The sequence below is a fragment of the Phytophthora parasitica genome (genome assembly GCF_000247585.1).
Source record: "Phytophthora parasitica INRA-310 unplaced genomic scaffold supercont2.15, whole genome shotgun sequence".
Lineage (NCBI taxonomy): Eukaryota > Oomycota > Peronosporomycetes > Peronosporales > Peronosporaceae > Phytophthora > Phytophthora nicotianae.
In genome coordinates, this window is record NW_008649001.1 from 1068503 (window position 1) to 1086885 (window position 18383).

The window sequence follows — 18383 nt, forward strand, 5'->3', positions numbered from 1 at the left end:
ATTGCAGCGCCATATTGCCACGGTCCGAACACTACGTAAGGGGCTGCACTGTAGCTTTCATGCAGGTCATACATGCAAACGTATTATAGGCTTGTCGGGGTTTTAGGATACAGATTTCGGAATGTGTATGGAATTGGACTGTGCAACAAAGGAACTTCTTTTGGCAATCGAAAATGGAAACCAGTTCATCATACAAATACCAAGATAAAAGTGTACCCTTTCAAACCCGTTCGGTGAACGCAAGTATCATTCAGCAGAGGACCCCCTTGTTTCCCAGACAGTGAGCCCATTGCCGACAGGATGGCCGACGCGACGCTGTACCGCACCGCTGGCCACCCAGAGAAGGCCCGACTGGTTTTCAACGCCCAGCTGCACCAACAGCTCAAGAATATCGCCAAGAACCGCGAGATCTCGGCCGTGCCGGGGGCGCCCACCATCTCTAGCAATGGCAGTATGCGCCCCACACAGCCCATGGTGCTCAATGGCGCCGGTCGCTCCACAGAGCTCAATGGATGGAGCCTGGAGAAGAAGATGATGGCGCTGGCTGAGGCACTGGACCTGCTACGCCGCCCATTCTTCTTCTACCTGGACTTCGGCACAGCGGCGGCAGCCGAGGCTTCGAACGGAGGCAGTGCAGGAGCCTCGGGGGACCGCAAACTCACCTACCACTCGTACTTTAACAAGATGCTGCCACTGCACGTGGGTCAGACTGTTTTGCTTGACTTGTGGTACGTAAACTGGCGAGAAATTGACTTCTTAACGTGTTTTTGACGGCATTTTGATACTCTTGCGAATGATAGGGACTATTTGATGGACATGGTCGACCACGTACCTGTGCGCAATCGTTGCCGCGCGCTGTATATGCAGGCGGCGGTGTATATCTGCCGTCGTGTGGAGTTTATCGAGGGTTACCCACTCGACGGACAGCAGGTGCACCTAGACTCGCTCGTGTCGAAGCGATACATTCGCTTATTGGAGCGAAGTGTGCGCTTCTGCTCGGTCAAGATCCGCAAGGCGCGATTCATGGCCGAGGAGCATCGATTCTTCGTCGCACATATCTACACAGCGGTGTATTTCCGCTTCCCGTTCGCCACTCCGAAGCTGCTGGAAGCTGTACTACAATGCACGGAAAAACTCGAGGGGAGGGGAGAAGCAAGCAGCGTAACTAGCAACGGATCGAGTAGAAATCTGAATGGGGTGAAGAATGACGCCCGTCCTCCCAAGACGAAGCATCGACGGGCACACCGGGGGAGCATTTCCGGCAGTTTGCGCAGCCCCCGACAGTATCGTCGCCACTGGAACGATCTCTCAGGTATGGTACTCGACAGAAATACCAGTAGTTATCGATGCCTGTCAATTACTGACTTCGCTATGCTGGTGTTGTAGAATCCAAGTGTCGACCAGACCGTATCAGTGGCGTCGACTTGCAGCTCGAGATCTTCTCGTCTTTTTCAGAGTACAAGTCGAACCGCGGCACAGATCGACTGGTGGTGCCTGTGAAAGGTGGCGGCACACCGGGAATCCCGCAGGATATGCTGAAGAAGGGTTCCAGTAACAAATCCGTCGCTGCTGCGCTCGAAGCAGTGTTCCAGCAGGGCATGAACCGCGTTGGTGAGGAACAAGAAGTGACCTTTATTTACCAGCTCCCGTTGCTGTATATCGGCCACAAGCTGCAGAATGACGCGTTTGTGAAGTTGACCGTGACAACTCAAGACAAGATCGAGGCTGGGCTGGATCTCTTTATCGACCGGGTTAAATCGCCGGGCAGAGACGACCTCATGGCGGTGACGTTCGTGGCAGCTGTATTGAGTGATGTGAGCAGTTGGTGCAACCACCGCTATGCAGACGGTCGTATTCTGTGGCATTGCGTGCCTGGATACTTTGCACTCGTGCGCTTGTACGTGGCAGTTTTTGAGCGGATGTGTCAACGGCGTGCGCGGTCTAGTGCAGGAGCTTCGTCCATGCCTTCAGTGAACCGTATCCTTTCCATTATCGAGGGCAAGGCGAGCGATCCCTGGGAAGACTATTGGAATGATCGGGAGATTGAAACTGTGCTGGATGCAGGCAGCGAGGTGCTCAAGAATGAAGCGCTGGTCAATGTGCTTATGCAGGTGATCCTGGAAAGCACCAACATCCTCGATCCTACGAGTGTCAATTACTCGTTTGGAATTCTGCAACGTATGCTCGAGGTCGCTTCGATGGCTGCAATGCCTGCCGCAACGGAGATTGGGTCGCCTGGAAAATTCGGCGGTCGAGTTCGTCACTGTCTAGGAGCGGCGTTCGATGGAGACTACTTTTTGAACAGCATGCGCAGCGCTCTGCAGTCGTCGCATGTTCAAACGCTTCTGAAAGTTCTCACATGCATCTACAACTGCATTGGTAAGAGTTTGTCATATTCTTGCGTTGACAAGACTCTTTGAGACTGATAGTAATGTGTTTGTTATTTCTTTCAGATCTGCTGCCGACTGCTGCTCGCAAACGACTTGTCGCTGAACTCATCCTGCGCGAGAACTTCTTCCATTTCTTTCTGCATTGGAACGAAGAGGTAAACCTGCTTTGTCCCGTGTAATATGTTTGACGTTCTCCTCACCTGCTGTGATTCTTTGCTTGTGCAGATTCGGAAGATTTTCTCCTACATGATCGTGTTTAAAACTTCGGCGTCAAACCGATTAGACCTGCCCAGTGCATCTGACCGGATTCTACTTGCACAGACCCCATTCTTCGAGGTTGGCCCACAATCTAGGTCCAACGGCTCAAGTTTGTCGGCTGCATCGCCTGCACTCAGCTACTTAAGTCACCTGAGTGAGCTAGCTCAGGCCATGCTGCGCCCCACTGCAGACAGTGAAATGGATCCGGCGAAGAAAGCTGCCGTGGGCAAGAAGGCTCTTCAACGTTTAAAGAATTGGGACGCTAGTGCTCGATTGAAGCGTACCCGTAGCGGTGGGGATGCTGTCTTTCGGGACAGCCTCGTTGACGAAGAACTATCAGTGGATCTTTCTATCGCCAGCAAACTGGACGCGAATTTCAAGATGATTGCCGAGCAAATGGATCCGACGAAACATCAACGTGAGAGTCAAGAGAATGGAGAACATGCGCGTGCCAAACGGTATTTCCCTCGGGAGCTGGAAGCTTACGCTGAACGTGCGTTATCGCAGTACGTTTTGGTGCTCTGGGAGTACTACGAGGCAGCGTTCGAGAACCCAGCGAAGATGCCAGTCGCACCGTCACTGGAGTTCACGATTTCCGTGCCGTTCTTCTCCGATTAATCCGACAAAGTGAGTGTATTACTAGTATGTAGACGTACACTAGGCGACTCGTTGACTGATACGCAAGTGCACGGGGCTCCAGCTAGACTTGAGCGTAGAGACTGAGCTGGCGGAACATTTCCTTGCTGCTGTACACTGTAGTTGTTGCTCCCGCTGACACATAGAAGCAAGCATATCAGTCAGTCACCAATTCATATACTTTTTGAGCAAATTTCAAGGTGTCTTACCATGTAGTGGCTCCGTCGTGAACATTCGCAGATCCCCTGCGCGTACACGTTTCCAGTCTCGTTTCCGACGTGCGAATAGATTATCGTGCTCTTTCTTGTCTGCCGTGCGGCCTATTGCGAAGGAAAATTTATGCAAAAGGTTAGTTGATAACACCACTTGCAAGCAAGTTTCAAAGCTAGTAACCCACTCGGATGGTCCTGCTTGCGTTTATGTGTGGTCCGGCAAGAGTATTTCTGATATTACAGTCGAAAGGTGAATACGACAAACATTAAGGACAAAATGATCAAACAAGTACCGCAGCATGCAGTATCAAAAGTCTCTGACGCTCCTCGCGATCCAGCGTGTGCTGCACAAATGCTCGTAACCACCACTGAATCAATCACAGAAACAAAATACACTTGTCAGAATGCAAAATAGCTAATCCACCATCTTCTACTATCGCGTACCCTTGCATCCATGTTGCGTAGCGAGTGCTTCTTCGTGCGTACGTAGGTTTCAAGAAATGAGTCGTCACGTAGTTGTTCGCGATGCCCATTCTTGATGCAGTTGAGTACGAATTCGCGCAGTGGCTGATACGCTCCTTTCTCCAGATCCGGACACTCATGCAGTTCCATGAACTCGAACACTTGCGTTTTAAGCACGAGCGGTGCCAGGTCATCTGCAAGTCCTCCCTCAACTGTCACACATACAGTGTGCACTCCGGGGTTCTCCAGACGGATGTCCTGAACGTAATAGACACCGTTGGGGAAGGCAGTATTCACGCGCTCGTTGAACACCACCTTGTCCTCGTTCTGGATGGTCACGCGAAGTGCTGCGACTGCGCGGGACCTCACGACGGTCGACTTGCCATTCTTAGTGCAAGCCACATAGAACCCCAAGTATCTGCACGGGCAGAGCAATGAGTCAACTAATAAATACACTGCAGCAGGGTAATTGAGTTGTACGAGGTACACACCGAAAGATAGAGAACTGGAGCGGAACTCGCTCTGGCAGCAGCTCCGCCCACTTGTCTGCGATAGGGAAGAGCTGGTGTCCGTCGGGCAGCGACGGATTGCGCTTGATGGTGATCGGCTTGAGGTTCTTGAGCGACATGGCTCAAACTTTGAAATTTGTCAATCCAAACGTCGTGGCGGGAAAAATCGCTTTGTTGAGCTAAAGAGCAATCATGCGTGGACCACATCCTTAACACGCTTCTAGAGCATTTTTAGGTTTGCTCGAATATCAAGTTATGTTTTGCAAGTGTCATTATTACCGGGGAGCATGAGCGGTAACAGCGCACGGCGTTGGAACATCGCACAGACGCACTACGTCGTGAAGCGGAAGACCGAGACGGGCGACAAGTTCGTGAACAACTACCGTCTGCTGCAGACGCTGGGACAGGGCCGTTTTGGCAAGGTGAAGCTCTGCGAAAGACTAGCCAACTGTGCTGCACCATCAACCAACTCCGCTGTTGCAGGAAATACTGGGATTGCTGCTACAAATGGAGGTGAAGATAATACAGTTGCATCGCTCCCTCCTCCGGCATTTGCGCCGCCCAAGGCACGGCTGTTTGCCTTGAAGATCTTCTCCAAGAAGATGCTGCTCCGTCTCAAGGACTATTGCGTGGATCCTGCGCTTGGAGCAGCAGAAAACGATGCTGGAGAAGACGCAGTACCGATAAGAATGCGTGCGGTGACGGCACTGGACCGAGTACACGATGAGATTGAAATCATGCGCTCGCTGTATCATCGCAACATCGTGTTGCTCTTCGAAGTTATCGAAGCTGACGACAGCGACAAGCTCTACATGGTGCTTGAGTACATGGCATGCGGTCCATGTATGGTTTATCGACCGGATACGAAGGACTTTTACAGCCGCATTACAGGAAGCGTACTATCGGAGGAGCTGGCACGTAGCTATCTGTCCGACATCCTGCTTGGTGTGCAGTACTTACATCAACGGAGAGTTTGCCACCGCGACATTAAGGTAAGCAACGGATCCCAGTTCTGCATTAGTGGTTGTTGTAGTCTCTTTGCTATTACTAACTGACTTGTTATTTTTCTTTCAACGAGATTAGCCAGACAATATACTGTTGAACGATTCGGGACGCTGCCACATTACTGACTTTGGCTGTGCGAAAGCGTTTAACAACGGTACATCGGGCGACATCTCTGGGAATACAGAACGTGATGGCGCTGAGCCGATAGTATTGTCCGATACGGTTGGAACGTACCAGTTTTTGGCACCAGAATGCTGCTCTGGTGAACCTTACGACCCCTTCAAAGTGGACATTTGGGCAGTGGGCGTCGTTTTCTTCATTTTCCTGTTCGGGAGGCTACCTTTTACATCCGAAAGCACCCGGGAACTATTTGATGAGATTATTCGTGCAGAGATTGTGCTGCCTGGCGCAGAAGAGTCTGGCCGCGAGTTACCACTTAGTTCCGAGAGCGAGAACTTGCTCCGTCGACTGTTAGAGAAGGACCCGGAGCAGCGGATTACGATTGTGGAAGCCCTTAGTCATCCGTGGTTTACTCAAGACGAAGAAGATGAAGAACCCCTGTCATTCTGACGCCAGGGTACTTTTGATCAAGTATTCAACAAAAATTCTTGTTTATTGTAATCTAAGTCACCGCCCAAGATTTTTTTCTTTCGAACGCAGTCGATGAAATCGTTGTAGTGTATGCTTGCTATTCACAAGCGTCCAATATCTGCGTGTACGTCAGTAATACTTCAATGTGCCATCCTCGAGTCAGAAATTTGCTTCTCATTGTAACATTCGTCAAGCATTTGCTGTGTCAGCTGAAACACCTCGTGAACTTGGACGCCATCCATGCCACCTCCAGCGAAAGGATCCTCCATTGTTCTTTCCACGTTGAAGATTCCAGTCATTAGCAGGCTCGTTGACACACTGAGCAGCAAACAGAAGGCAAAGTTCGTCGTCTGGTATTCGTTCCCACGCGCGATGTAGACGTAGTATGGACCATAGAACAGTGGCAGCACCAGGATGAAAAGCCGGGTGAATGAGCGAGTAGCTTGTGGGGTCCGATAGAACTTGATGTTCTGGAGTTTTTCGATACGAGCTTGGAGCAACCAGTGATACTGATTAATACGCGAAGCCTCATTTGCAGGCATGCCACAGGATTTCATGACCTCCACTTGGTCGTGCAGTTTACGGATCGTAGTCACGATCTGGAGCTGCAAGTGTTTCACAGGACTAACAAACTGCGAGGCGAGCTTTCGACCGTGTGAAGTAAACCGGTGTCGTCCACGTGTCAATGTTGGCATGATCAGCAGCGCCATCGTGTCATGAAGTAGTGCTTCTAACAAGGTCTTGGTCTTCTGAACGTGATCTTGTGGCAATTTCTTGCGTTCGTTCTCGCCCCAGTTCCACAATGCATTGGCTAGCAGGATGTTGACTAGTAAAGATCTCGACTCGGATATAATGTCCAATGCTTGCTCTCGCCGAGTGAATGCTTGTCTGATCTGCATGATCATGGGCGACACTACTGCGAAAGACACGATAGTCCACGAGATGTTGGCACCGAAACTCGGGCCTGTGCTGCTTTCGCCCAGGAAATAATAGAGAGACGTTGTGATCACGGAGAAGAGCACCACAAACAACCCCTCGAACGTAATGAGGTGGATGACGAACACCTTCGAGGCAGCATAAAGGTCCAGCACCGTGTCGCGGAAGCCCTCACTTGTCCGTCGCAGCGCCCCATTCATCTTCATTTCGTTGTCATCGCCAGCATAACCACGCAAATTGCCACGTTGTTCATATCGACGAGGTGAATCAACGTCCACTTGAGATTGAGGCGCGGCGCTGGTGCCGTACAGCGCGTAGTTGCCTTCAGTCATTCCAACGATGGAGATGTGTGCGATTTGCCCATGACGACCAGCTATCAAAGTTAACCTACGATTGATAAGATGGATAATCGATAGCCTTTAATAATTGATGTGACTTCCTAATAAATTGCTGCAAAAATCAAAGTTTGGACTTTTGTAATATCACATTAACTGTTTAATAAATTTGCATGAGTAAACGACAATTACTATCTTGCTACAATGACGGTACTGACATTGACCTTCATTGGCAAGCAGCATGGTTGACGTGAAGCTGGACGGTGCACTGGTCGGAATAGAAGAGTTTGTGGACAACCGCGAGGAGCGTCTGGTTCTTCACGGTTGCATCAAGACGACGTGCGTCGCGGCTGTTATTACAAAAGAAGCGTGATTCAGTACTGACGTGAGTTGTGCATTGTCTGTCATTGTGATTCCAGACCTGAGGACTTCGTGGTGCGCGAGACCAGTGCGACCGGTGAAGTGATTGACTTCAGCGATGAAAGTGAGCGTCTACCAACGGAGGCCGAGCGCGATGCAGTTCTGAAGAGACTTGAGGCACAACAGAAGGAGAAGAAGGAGAGGTTAGTGTTTGACGAACCTACAGATGGTTGGCGGGCTGCATTGGTGGAGCTGATTGGAGCGAAAGACTCAGGAGACGTCGAGCGTGTAGCTAAAGGACAGATCAGCGAGTGTTATCTACCAGCGCCAATGGAATTCCGAGATCGCGTATATCTTCAAGTTTGCATCCAGGCACGCTACGCTGAAGTTTGTTTGGGTTTTGGTTGTTGGAATCTAACCCTCCTGGCATTACTATAGACTTGTTTTCCAGGACTAGATTGTAAGATGCACAAGATATCGGTGGCGGGTGACCAGCAGGAAGTGCAGCAGATTCAAGTAGTACTGGATCCAGTGTACAAGAAATTCCGAGATGGAGGGATGACTCTGGAGAACTGCGAGCGTCTACTTGCATTCCTCCGAAAGGGAGCGAACGACCCAACAGCATCAAAAGGCATGCAGCTCTTAAGGTTCTGGCCCTATTGCTTGACTCTAATTTCGAACGTGTTGAGTGCAGGACTTGAGCTCGAGCATGAGGACACGAGGGAAGCTCGGACGGCATTGCATCGCTTGATCGCCAAGAATTCGTCGTCTTTCAAGACGAAAACGGAATCCCGAAATGGTATACAGCAATTGGTTGTATATTTCATGCCAAAGACCAACAAGAAGCGTAAACGCTCACAGCCGCCAGTGTACCTTCGATTCGTGCTCCAAAAGGTGAACCTATCGTGATATTTGTGCCTTCTTTTCTTACTTCTTGACACTGACTTCTTGGGTTGTAGACGAACGAAGAGCACTTTGCATGCTTTGACAAATTATCTCGCCAGCTTCGTCGTCCGCTGTCGGCTTTTTCATACGCTGGGACGAAAGACAAAACGGCCATCACCTTTCAGCATGTTGTGGTGACTGGAGTGGATCCTGATCGACTTCTGAGTGTGAACAGTGATCCGGCAACATGTATTCGTGTGGGAGATCTCAAATATGTTGAGAGCCCCATGCATTTGGGAGGAGCGAATGGAAACAGGTTCTCAATTGTACTCCGAGGTCTTACTTCTGAGACGGAATGCACGACCGAGATGATGCGGTCGTCACTTGAAACTACACTGGATAACATCAAGCGTCAGGGATTCGCCAATTACTTTGGTTTCCAGCGCGTTGGATTGCCTACAAACACGGTGAGAGCCCACCATATCGGAGAGACGATTATCGCTGGCAAATGGGAAGAAGTGCTGAGGCTTCTCTTGACAGTCCAGGGCGGAGATTCCGGCGATGTTGCTAAAGCAAAGCAGCTTTATCTCGAGTCTGGCGACGTTGACGCTGCTCTGAAACTTATGCCTCACGGTGTGTCTGTCGAACGGCAACTACTACAAGGACTAAAACGCTTCGGAAGCGATGCTTTTGAGCAGGCGGTACAGAGCATCACATTTTCTCGTCGCGTGATGTACATGCACGCCTACCAAAGTTACCTCTTCAATCGGATGGCATCGTACCGATTGCGTCAGTATGGCACCAAAGTTGTGGAAGGAGATCTGATCCAATATGACAGTCAGAACGATAAAGCAGTGAAAGCTATTACTGCTACAGAAGCGGACGAGTTGAATTGTACTCGTGAAGACGCGCTATCGCTTGTGCTATTACCACTACCTGGAACAAATGTGATGTTCCCATCCAACGCGACTAAGGAAGCATACATCAAGGTTTGTAGATACTGTACTAACAAGCTTGTGTAATGAGGTGAATTCACCACATTCCGACTGATACTGTGCTTTAGATCATGGAACAAGATGGCACGAAGGATGCCCTATGTGAGTCAGGACCCTTGAAAGGTGCTTACAGATCGCTGGTTGCATATCCACGTGATCTAGCGTGGTCATGGGAAGAACAGGACAATTGTACGTGCATCATGCTAAGTTGATATTTCTGTGGGCTTCTTCCTTGCTGACTCATTGATGTGCAGCACTATCGCTTCAACTTTCGTTCTCACTTGACAGCGGATCCTTTGCTACGATGTGCCTGCGTGAGGTGCTTCACTCTGACATTTAGCAACAACAACAACCAACGCGAATACACAAACGACTTTGCACTCAAAAGCAGCATTCAATTCATTAGTTCCGGCCATACCGGTGCATTGCCATCCATCGGCAACGAGGGAAGGTTCTATTTCTTCTTAGCCTCCATATCCTCCAGCGCCTGGCGCACGAGCTTTGCTCCAGTGACCATGAAGAGCGTCTGCCAGATACCCAGACCCAGACGCGGTACGATGCCCTTGAAGAGACCGCCGTAGCCCTGCTCCTTAATCACCGTGCGGAAGACCTGCACCATGTTCTGCTTGGGCTCGCCACGGTCGGCAGCGCTCTGCATCTGGATGCGTGCCACTTCGAAAGGGTGGTTCCAGCATGCCAGACCGCCGCCCACAATGCCAGCGCCAGCCTCCTGGGCCACCGTGAGTTTGGCGTCCTTGTCGCCGTGGAACAACACCTTGAACTGACCACGCACGATCTCAGTGAAGCCCTGGCGCGAGGCCCAGTTAGTGGCCTGGCGGAAGGCGATGGCTGTACCTCCAGGGTAGAAACCCTTGATACCGTGCGCGCCGTACACGTTGTGGATGCGCTGCATGGTGGAGATGGAGCGGTCGCCTGTGACGGCGCCAGTGACTAGGAAGGTGCAGGGGCCCATGACCACGACCTGGCACACACCACCACCGGCACCGGCTAGGAAGCCCGTGGCGCTTTGGCCGACACCCGCGGCCAGCAGCGAGTCCGAGATGGCCTCCTTGGAGAAGAGAAGGATGGCGCCCTTGGACGCCGACTCGACCATCTTGGGGCCTGTACCGGCCCAGAAGGCGGAGACGCCGCCGCCCTCGCGCATCACGTTGCGGAAGGCCTGCATCGTTGTCTCCGAACGGTAGCGGCCCATGCGCGTTTTCCAGACCTCGAAGGGCATGCCGAGCGTCGCGGCTTCGAGGCATTGCAGCATGCCGCCGTTGAACAGGTCGCGAGGACCCACTTTCTTGCCGGACGTAGGCGGAGGAGACATCTCGGGCGGGATAAAGATGGAAAAGTTTGTGGATCCTTGGGGCGGTAAATCGAGATGTGATGGCGAACTTTGATTCTCAGCCAAGTTGCTTTTGTTCAACTCGATGTGGTTGATGTCCTAAGCTATGGAGGGACTTTGATAACGATTTTAGGATATCTGCATTGAGGTACGAAAACACTGTTTTGCGCGTCGATTTTCGCCACGTACTTGGCTTTGTGACGTCACGCCGTCGGCGATGGAGGAACCTCGAGGACGTCAGTAAACAAGCATTTGAGCGCCATGGTGGCGCAATGCGAGTTTATCATCGATAATGTCGTGAGTGTATTGCATGTAGATCAAAAAGCAAGGTCTCAACGGCGGAGTCAGCAGCGTCTTTTTGTTTTGCCTTGATAATCGGAAGCGATCCTCTCGCGAAAAGTACATGTACGGAGTTAAATTTCAAAAAGAGGTGTCATTGCTGGCGTCGACGGATTAAATGAATAGTTTGGTCCCATACCTGGTAGTGTCCAGCGAGCTGAACAAGGATATCCATTTGAACGTCATTTTTCTTCAGTTCATTAATTTCCTCTAGCTACGGTCCGGTGCTATTAGATTTTAGACAACGTTGTTGCCTCCATCGTGGAGGCTCCACGAGAAACATGCCTGAAACATTTAACTGCAACTATCTGTCCAAGCATACACTGATACCGTATCAGTGATACGCATGCCCTTTCCAACGTTGCACACCAAACGGTTATGGCAAGCCACGCATGTAGGCTGTCAACGAGTTGTCAGCCTGGATAGTTCATTTTCGACAGGCAAGTTGATTGTTCGACTTTGGATGCTAGTGTTCATTTGTATCTCTTCGTCATACACTTTTTGGTACCTTTACCAACACCGTGGTGGTTCACATAACTTTGCGGGGTTTTGTAGCTCAACCTAGAATCCTAATATTTTAAAAAAATATCCCTTTCTAGGTCGGAAAGAGTCAGTAACAAAAAATAGACCGTCCATTTATTGTCAAGAGTTGGCTCCTACGTCTCCCAGCCAGAGTTGAATCGAACCGAAAGTACCACCTTCGTGGCAATACCTGTCCATAACAAACACAAGATTAAATTGGCGGGAGGGTCGACGCACGTGCAAAGGAAAGCCGCTCGAAGAAAAGGCGGCCGTGCGAGTCAGTTATATCGCTCTTGACGAGCTCATCCGTCCACTTCGATTCGCATCGAGAGCTTCCAGGCGTCGGAGCTTTTGGAACTGCCCGAGACCACTGCAGCATTGCACCCAGCTCCACCTGCCAGCCGCCAGAGACGGAGACGCGAATTTCCCGTCGTGCCCTGCTGTTTCCCAAGGATCAATAAGGATCGCCCCTTCTTTCACGTCTTGCAAGGGCTGGAGAGGCAGGCGACTTTAGTTCGCGATAGAACAGCGCACTGACTGCTGGGTTTGAATAAGGCAACGACCCCCCGATCGACAGGCGTGTGTGGGCCCCCCTGAGCCGAGTACGAAGCACAGGGAGCCTAAATGTCAAGGTCATACAGTACTGAGACTCCGTACCGCCGCTCTCAGTCTGTCACCAGCCATTCGCAGCAGCATCGCGGCACTCCCGTGCTGGAGGATCAGAACTATATGAACGCATTTAGCCCGCCGTCCAACGGCGTCTACGTCATGGAGACGCCACAGGAACACAACAGCGACGCGGCCCCCGATGGACGGCGCTCCATGCGTCAACTGCCGCCTGTGGACCAGAACGGTTCGTTCCGACAGCGCCACGGCACACGTGGCACTTCCGGCGGCTTCGTTACTATGGACAACAGCAGCACCATCAGCAGCTCCAGCGGCAACTACATTGACGCTATGAGCCTTAACAATACTATGAGTGCCACAGCACAGCAGCCTCTGATCTCGACACCGCGCGCCATGCAGAAGAATATCGTCCGCGTGATCGACAAGGACATGACACAGCAGTTCCGTGGTCGCTCCAAGTCCGTGGGTCAGGGTCGTATCCGCTGGTTCGAGAACCGCAAGTCACAGCTGCTCGGTTTCTGCCTTACGATGGCGTTCCTAGGAGTGTCTGTGGCCATGTACAACTACCGATGGACGGGACTTATTGCAGGTTCGGTCAATACGATCATCTGTGGCTCGGCCGTTGTGATCACGTACTGCCGCAAGAAACAATGGCATCAACACCCGAACCCAATTGTGCACAATCGCTCCGTGCTGAGTATCTTCATGGCAATCTGTTTGCTATTGAACGTGCTGGTGGACTTCGACCCTAGTGGTTCCAATACTGACTGCCAACGACTCGCAGGTATCACGGAATTCTTCTTCTTTACAGGCGAGGCATGGGGTCTCGTTATGGCTTGCGATCTTTTCTTCTCACTTACGAGTCCGTTCACGAGCTACAAGCGATTAATGAAGTTCTACCACCTGTGGGTGTGGCTGGGAGGTATCACGATGGGTGTCATCACGTACTCTGTGCAAGGCGCTGGTGGTTTCTTCACTGTAGACGGTCAGTCTATGACGTACGAGTCGGATACTGATACGGTTATTGGATTTTGCCTTGCGTCGTCGAGAATTTGCTGCGACTCTGGTGAAACTTGCCCCGACGATGTGCAGAAGTGCTCGACCACCGCGAGCTTCCTGAACGCGCAGAAATGGCCCTGGATTTTGATTTACGCCTTCGTGCTTCTGGTGCTGTTTGTGTCTGTGTGGTAAGTTTCCTGACTGTATTGGCGAGTGTTTTTGTGTGATTTGGCTACGGTACTAATATGTTCTTGTTGATTTATCAGCGTTCTGACGCTGGCTTGGCACCGACTTTACCTGCGCGGTGTCCCTAAAACGTACAACATCCGACTACGTGTGCTTAACTACATTTCCTTGTAAGTGCTGCTTGCTGATGTGTTATTTACGCGAGCGAACTCGTGTCTAACATAAGCTTTCTTGTTTTTACTAGTTTCACCGGTGCCTACGTGTTTTACTGGCTCCTCCTGTTGCTGCTGTACATGTGCGCGTACTTCCTATCGACAAAGAGCGATACGTCGAACTCGAAGGCCGTTGCGCAGGTGCTGCGTCAGTTGGTCATCTTCCTTATCTCGTCCAAGGGATACCTGGACTATGTGATTTGGTTCGCTGTGAACAATATTGAGCGGAAGGGTGGAAATGGACGCGATGAATCAGCAGATGTGGACGTCGATTTGAGCCCGCAGGTGAACACAGCCCTACGCTCGGAGATTTTGTACTACACTACGTCAGGTATTAAGGAATCCGTCCGTGCTGTGACCGACGAGTTGATCTCCATTCCCATCTCCGGTGAAAGTGAAGCGGGCAAGTCCATTAAATTCTGGTCGTTCTGTCCTGCTTCGTTCCGTAACATTCGACTGACGTTTGGCATCAGCGACGCCGACTACATCCAAATGTTCGGCGCCACCACCAAGGAGCGATTCAGTGAAGGTCGCAGTGGTGCTTTCATGTTCTACACGTCAGATGAAAGTTTGATTGTCAAGACGATGTCCCCGGAAGAGTGTGCGTTCTTGCGCAAGATAGCACCCAACTATGAGGCCTACATGACCAGCAACCCTGACACACTCTTGACGCGGTTTTACGGCTGCCACTCCGTCTCGTTGTACGGCAAAATGTACTACTTCGTGGTCATGGGTAACCTGTTTGCGGACACAGACGTTGTGCACCACCGGTACGATATCAAGGGATCGTGGGTGGATCGTAATGCAAAGGTCCCGAGCCCTGGTGACAAGACCGCGTGTCGTTACTGTAACGCATCGTACACGTTCGGTAGCACCAAGAATCAGGAATGCGGTGACGGTATGAACTTCCACGAGCCCGATATCGTCCTCAAAGATAACGACTTGATGACCAAGATCCGTATCGATCCAGCCACTGCACACCGCATCTACGACCAAATCCACAAGGATAGTGACTTCTTGTGCTCACAGGGCATCATGGATTACAGTCTACTCATGGGTATTCAAAGCTCCGAGTACTTTGTCGACACGAGCCAGCTGCCGCAAGCTCGCCGCGGAGTTCTCTTCACGCAACCCGCAACGAGTGTGGCTGGTCCGTCACTCTACCATTTCGGTATTATTGACTTCCTGCAGCAGTGGTACGTTGTTGTTAGTTTGTTGGTTTATTATCAGTTGACTAACCCATTTTTGTGTGACTAGGACGTTGGAGAAGAAAATGGAGCGCTTTTACAAGACATTCTTCAAGCGTAAAGACCCCGAAGGTGTCTCTGCGTTGCCCCCGAAGCCGTACAAGTTCCGATTCCAGCAGAAGATGTCGCGTATCTTCGCACTGTCGACCCACACTCGTGCCGAGAATGACACGGCGTTCAACCACAATTACCCGGCGCTTATTGACGTGCTGGACCAGGGCAACTTCGACAACCAACGGCACAACACGTTCATCAATAACTCAGTGGTGGACCAGCGACCGGTCTTCAACCCGGACTTGCAGCAGGACATCCGTGCGGTGTAGATATCCCCAAAGCGTAATGAGTTAAGCAAGGGGCCAGGAATGTGTTGCGAAGCGAGCGCCACATTACTTGGAAACCCCACTTTTGATAAGTAGGAGAAGAGAAAGAGAATCATTTTATAATACTCGTCGTGTTCATGAGTAGAAGTATTACTCGTTGAATAGTGAGTGAAAGTGCAGAATTTCGATACAAAGTCATATTTCAGTTTTAGCCAATCAGATTGTCCCACATAGACAGCACTTCCCCCTTCACTACAAAAGCGCCGACTGCTCTCAACATGGTGAAGGTGCGGCTTCATGCTCTCGTTCTATGCGTCTCTGCAGCAGACCGACATGCGTCACTATTGAATTACCTTAGTTGGCGACTTCGCTGACTCCTGTGAATGCTTGACTACATTGTGGCTGCTCTGTAGGCGGCATCTCCGAGCGTGAAAGCGATCTTTATCTTGGACAGCGATGGCAATCGCGTGTGTGCCAAGTATTACGACAAGTCGTACCCGACGCAGAAGGAGCAGCTCGCTCTGGAGAAGAAGTTGTTCGCCAAAACCAAAAACTCTAGTGCCCGTATGGAAGGTGCGAGCACTTCAGCAACTGCGTAGTGATGACTGTTGGGACAGAATTTTAACTTTGTTCGCTTGCACCCTTAGCCGACATTGTTCTTATCGAGAATATCGTGAGCGTATTCCGCTGCGGATCGGACACGACAATGCACGTGATTGGATCGGCTTCGGAGGTGAGTGAGGATTTTGAGCAACAGAGCGAAGAGCTGTGCTGATATTTCGGTGTCAATGTGTCTAGAACGAGCTCATCCTGTTGACGGTCTTGGACTCAGCCTTCGATGCTGTCAGCAACTTGCTCAAGTACGTATCTGCTGATAATATCTCTAGCGTGTTGATTATTGTGGAGTTGGTGTACTGGATCTGACAGGAGTGACGTTGTATCTTTAGGGGACGGATGGACCGTCATGTGATGCTGGACAACATCGAATTGGTGCTACTTACGTTCGACGAAGTGGTGGATGGCGGGTATGATGAGTGGATATGCTGGATGAAATGGGTTGCTCGATATCTAAGTGGATCACTTTCTGTACAGAATTATCTTGGAGGTCGACACGCCGTCTATCTCGAACCGTGTGCTCATGCGCGTAAGTTTTTTTCTTTATTGTTATATTTCCTTGCTACTTTAGCTGTGCTGGGTTGTCTGACAAACCCTGTTTGCTTTGTGCTTACCAGGGTATCGACAACGAAGTTCCCATGGCAGAACTCACCATTTCACAGGTTGGTTGGCACATATTTGACTGGAGTAATCTACGGAATAGGTTGCTCATACTGTTGCATTTTGCTGTGACCTCTGTAGGCGTTCGCTTCGGCTCGTGAGCAGTTCTCGCGCTCCTTCCGTAGCTAGACGGCATCCTGTGTGCCACATTAAATGTGCTTTTACTTTTGCCCTCTTTTTTTTTCTTCCTGAACGCGGTGGTAAAAGTTGCGTTGTTCAAAGTAGAGTTGGTCCTCAAGGTCACAGTTCTCAATATTAAGCCATCTGATTCGTCATAATTCTGACATGATCGAAACTTCTATTGGTCAAAAATTTAAGTGAAGCTTGTCATGTTCCATTTGCGAAGGTACCGTTCAACTGCGTCAAGCCGTTGCTGATCATGGCGGCAAACCAGGAGAAGGAGAACACGCCGGAGCAGGAGCAGACGAAGCCCTGGGGGCGATTCACGTTCGTTTCCAAAGAGCCAGCGGAAGACAGCGACCACATCTACTTCCGCAACAAAGTGACCACGATCGGCCGCAACAAACGTCGTTGCGATATCGTGATCGACAAGCTCTTCATCAGCAGCGTGGTACGAACAAACTCTGGAGCATAATATGCATTGCATAGCGCAGCGCTATGGCGAAATAGCGATTAACTTGAGCGATGTTTTGTGCTGTCCTGTTTGGTGGATTCGCCAGCATTGCGTGGTACAGTTGAATGGTACAGACAACACGGGAAAGCCAATTGCCAAGCTCAGTGATAACAGGTTGCATTCCGTTTGATAGCTTTTTCCAACGAAAGCCACACAGATCACTAACGGTATAATGCAGCCGCAACGGTATTTGGGTCAATGCGGATCGTGTCGGCAAAGGAGCTTCGGTGACGTTGGGCAACGGGTACACTGTCCACTTCACTAAGCCTGGCACTACTCCAGCAGGTACGGAAGACAATATATATACCTTCTTTGCTCGCGCTCACTCAGATGCGTTGTTATTGTTATTGTCTTAACAGGAGTCACTCCAATGGCATACAAGTTTGAGTTTCTGAAGTAAGTGTAAAGCATTTAGTGGCTCTATTCGATCCATACTCATTTGTACTGTGTAGCAGCTCTCATAGTTCTCGTCCTGCTTCCCCGAAGAGTGAGGCAAACGAAGTACCAGAAGACATTAACATGACCGTTGTAGCAGACGAGTCTTTCGAGGCTACACAATTGGATATCCATGCAGATCCGCCATCTCCGTCAGAGAAAAAGCGCAAGCGAGAAGATGAAGAGCCTGCAGCTGTAGCTGTTGCTACACAGGAACTTGAACGCATGCTGAAGGCTGCTGAATCTCAACTCATGGCTACACAAAGCAAGTTAAAGGCTGCAGAAGCCCAGACTGCAGCTCTGAGCGAAGAACTGGAGCAAAATGTGAGGGTTAAAGTGGACAAACTTGCGCAAGAAAACATGAATTTAATGAGCAGGCTGGAGGTAGCGACGGTGGAGAACCTTAAATTGAAGACAGACTTGGCTGCAAAAGACAAAGCCATGCAAGTGAATATCACGGAAGCAATGAAGAAGGGCATGGAGGCGGCCTCGAACGAGATCCAATCTTTGAAGGAAGAGCTGAGCGCACAGGATACAGCACTGGCAATGAAGATAAAAGAGGCCGTTACGAAAGCTCTGGAAGCAGACAAAGAGAAGAAAGCCCAAGAGATGACATCCAAGCTCAAAGAAGCCACGAAGAAGTACCAACAAAAGGTTGAAGC

The 18383-nt window shown here is 50.5% G+C and overlaps 9 protein-coding genes across 18 annotated transcripts; 6 read left to right on the forward strand and 3 right to left on the reverse strand.

Moving 5' to 3' along the window:
• The first annotated feature begins 201 nt into the window (after positions 1-201).
• Positions 202-3483, forward strand: PPTG_08311. Of its 2 annotated transcripts, XM_008903273.1 has the most exons (5): positions 202-728; positions 801-1312; positions 1387-2379; positions 2454-2545; positions 2616-3483. In XM_008903273.1, the coding sequence occupies exons 1-5, from the start codon at positions 301-303 to the stop codon at positions 3264-3266; spliced, it is 2676 nt and encodes an 891-aa protein (XP_008901521.1). In that variant the 5' UTR covers positions 202-300; the 3' UTR covers positions 3267-3483. The 2 variants fall into 2 exon arrangements, with proteins under 2 accessions (XP_008901521.1, XP_008901522.1); XM_008903274.1 differs by having other exon boundaries at positions 202-1312.
• PPTG_08312 lies at positions 3256-4621 on the reverse strand. 2 transcript variants are annotated; one of them, XM_008903275.1, is made up of 6 exons: positions 4450-4621; positions 3941-4376; positions 3790-3864; positions 3682-3727; positions 3494-3604; positions 3256-3419 (listed from the first exon to the last, which is right to left on the reverse strand). In XM_008903275.1, the coding sequence occupies exons 1-6, from the start codon at positions 4584-4586 to the stop codon at positions 3349-3351; spliced, it is 876 nt and encodes a 291-aa protein (XP_008901523.1). In that variant the 5' UTR covers positions 4587-4621; the 3' UTR covers positions 3256-3348. The 2 variants fall into 2 exon arrangements, with proteins under 2 accessions (XP_008901523.1, XP_008901524.1); XM_008903276.1 differs by having other exon boundaries at positions 3682-3864.
• Positions 4622-4735: 114 nt separating this feature from the next.
• On the forward strand, positions 4736-7471 carry PPTG_08313 (CAMKK protein kinase). The gene is made up of 2 exons (XM_008903277.1): positions 4736-5459; positions 5551-7471. The coding sequence occupies exons 1-2, from the start codon at positions 4755-4757 to the stop codon at positions 6040-6042; spliced, it is 1197 nt and encodes a 398-aa protein (XP_008901525.1). The 5' UTR covers positions 4736-4754; the 3' UTR covers positions 6043-7471.
• On the reverse strand, positions 6029-7374 carry PPTG_08314 (hypothetical protein). The gene has a single exon (XM_008903278.1). The coding sequence runs from the start codon at positions 7329-7331 to the stop codon at positions 6204-6206; it is 1128 nt and encodes a 375-aa protein (XP_008901526.1). The 5' UTR covers positions 7332-7374; the 3' UTR covers positions 6029-6203.
• A 60-nt stretch (positions 7472-7531) lies between the features above and the next one.
• Positions 7532-9960, forward strand: PPTG_08315 (hypothetical protein). 8 transcript variants are annotated; one of them, XM_008903282.1, is made up of 7 exons: positions 7532-7673; positions 7754-8066; positions 8133-8325; positions 8389-8588; positions 8654-9568; positions 9643-9763; positions 9829-9960. In XM_008903282.1, exons 1-7 carry the CDS (start codon positions 7576-7578, stop codon positions 9912-9914), a joined length of 1926 nt encoding a protein of 641 aa, XP_008901530.1. In that variant the 5' UTR covers positions 7532-7575; the 3' UTR covers positions 9915-9960. The 8 variants fall into 8 exon arrangements, with proteins under 8 accessions (XP_008901530.1, XP_008901527.1, XP_008901532.1 ...); XM_008903280.1 differs by lacking the exon at positions 7532-7673 and having other exon boundaries at positions 7703-7897; positions 7987-8066; XM_008903279.1 differs by having other exon boundaries at positions 8133-8588.
• Positions 9949-11031, reverse strand: PPTG_08316 (hypothetical protein). The gene has a single exon (XM_008903287.1). It carries the CDS (start codon positions 10905-10907, stop codon positions 10029-10031), a length of 879 nt encoding a protein of 292 aa, XP_008901535.1. The 5' UTR covers positions 10908-11031; the 3' UTR covers positions 9949-10028.
• An 879-nt stretch (positions 11032-11910) lies between these two features.
• PPTG_08317 (hypothetical protein) lies at positions 11911-15571 on the forward strand. Its single transcript, XM_008903288.1, has 4 exons — positions 11911-13600; positions 13679-13768; positions 13843-15006; positions 15068-15571. The coding sequence occupies exons 1-4, from the start codon at positions 12411-12413 to the stop codon at positions 15378-15380; spliced, it is 2757 nt and encodes a 918-aa protein (XP_008901536.1). The 5' UTR covers positions 11911-12410; the 3' UTR covers positions 15381-15571.
• Positions 15572-15655: 84 nt separating this feature from the next.
• Positions 15656-16781, forward strand: PPTG_08318 (hypothetical protein; the record flags this gene model as incomplete). Its single annotated transcript, XM_008903289.1, has 8 exons — positions 15656-15664; positions 15791-15950; positions 16025-16110; positions 16176-16237; positions 16325-16402; positions 16470-16521; positions 16610-16654; positions 16734-16781. 8 exons carry the CDS (start codon positions 15656-15658, stop codon positions 16779-16781), a joined length of 540 nt encoding a protein of 179 aa, XP_008901537.1.
• Positions 16782-17031: 250 nt separating this feature from the next.
• Positions 17032-18128, forward strand: PPTG_08319 (hypothetical protein; the record flags this gene model as incomplete). Its single annotated transcript, XM_008903290.1, has 6 exons — positions 17032-17223; positions 17333-17400; positions 17465-17571; positions 17646-17682; positions 17742-18045; positions 18099-18128. The coding sequence occupies 6 exons, from the start codon at positions 17032-17034 to the stop codon at positions 18126-18128; spliced, it is 738 nt and encodes a 245-aa protein (XP_008901538.1).
• Between the last annotated feature and the right edge of the window lie 255 nt (positions 18129-18383).

Bases quoted from the DNA above. Each gene is read 5' to 3' on its own strand.
- PPTG_08316 (XM_008903287.1), bottom strand. From the start codon at position 10,907: ATGTCTCCTCCGCCTACGTCCGGCAAGAAAGTGGGTCCTCGCGACCTG.
- PPTG_08311 (XM_008903273.1), top strand. From the start codon at position 301: ATGGCCGACGCGACGCTGTACCGCACCGCTGGCCACCCAGAGAAGGCC. The intron at 1,313-1,386 runs GTATGGTACTCG...CTGGTGTTGTAG, and splicing joins CCACTGGAACGATCTCTCAG to AATCCAAGTGTCGACCAGAC. The intron at 2,380-2,453 runs GTAAGAGTTTGT...TATTTCTTTCAG, and splicing joins ATGCATCTACAACTGCATTG to ATCTGCTGCCGACTGCTGCT.
- PPTG_08312 (XM_008903275.1), bottom strand. From the start codon at position 4,586: ATGTCGCTCAAGAACCTCAAGCCGATCACCATCAAGCGCAATCCGTCG. The intron at 3,605-3,681 runs GTGGGTTACTAG...CCTTCGCAATAG, and splicing joins ACGCAAGCAGGACCATCCGA to GCCGCACGGCAGACAAGAAA. The intron at 3,420-3,493 runs GTAAGACACCTT...TCTATGTGTCAG, and splicing joins CACGACGGAGCCACTACATG to CGGGAGCAACAACTACAGTG.
- PPTG_08314 (XM_008903278.1), bottom strand. From the start codon at position 7,331: ATGACTGAAGGCAACTACGCGCTGTACGGCACCAGCGCCGCGCCTCAA.
- PPTG_08315 (XM_008903279.1), top strand. From the start codon at position 7,576: ATGGTTGACGTGAAGCTGGACGGTGCACTGGTCGGAATAGAAGAGTTT. The intron at 7,674-7,753 runs GTGCGTCGCGGC...TTGTGATTCCAG, and splicing joins CACGGTTGCATCAAGACGAC to ACCTGAGGACTTCGTGGTGC. The intron at 9,569-9,642 runs GTTTGTAGATAC...ACTGTGCTTTAG, and splicing joins CTAAGGAAGCATACATCAAG to ATCATGGAACAAGATGGCAC.
- PPTG_08317 (XM_008903288.1), top strand. From the start codon at position 12,411: ATGTCAAGGTCATACAGTACTGAGACTCCGTACCGCCGCTCTCAGTCT. The intron at 13,601-13,678 runs GTAAGTTTCCTG...TTGATTTATCAG, and splicing joins GTGCTGTTTGTGTCTGTGTG to CGTTCTGACGCTGGCTTGGC. The intron at 13,769-13,842 runs GTAAGTGCTGCT...TGTTTTTACTAG, and splicing joins GTGCTTAACTACATTTCCTT to TTTCACCGGTGCCTACGTGT.
- PPTG_08313 (XM_008903277.1), top strand. From the start codon at position 4,755: ATGAGCGGTAACAGCGCACGGCGTTGGAACATCGCACAGACGCACTAC. The intron at 5,460-5,550 runs GTAAGCAACGGA...CAACGAGATTAG, and splicing joins TTTGCCACCGCGACATTAAG to CCAGACAATATACTGTTGAA.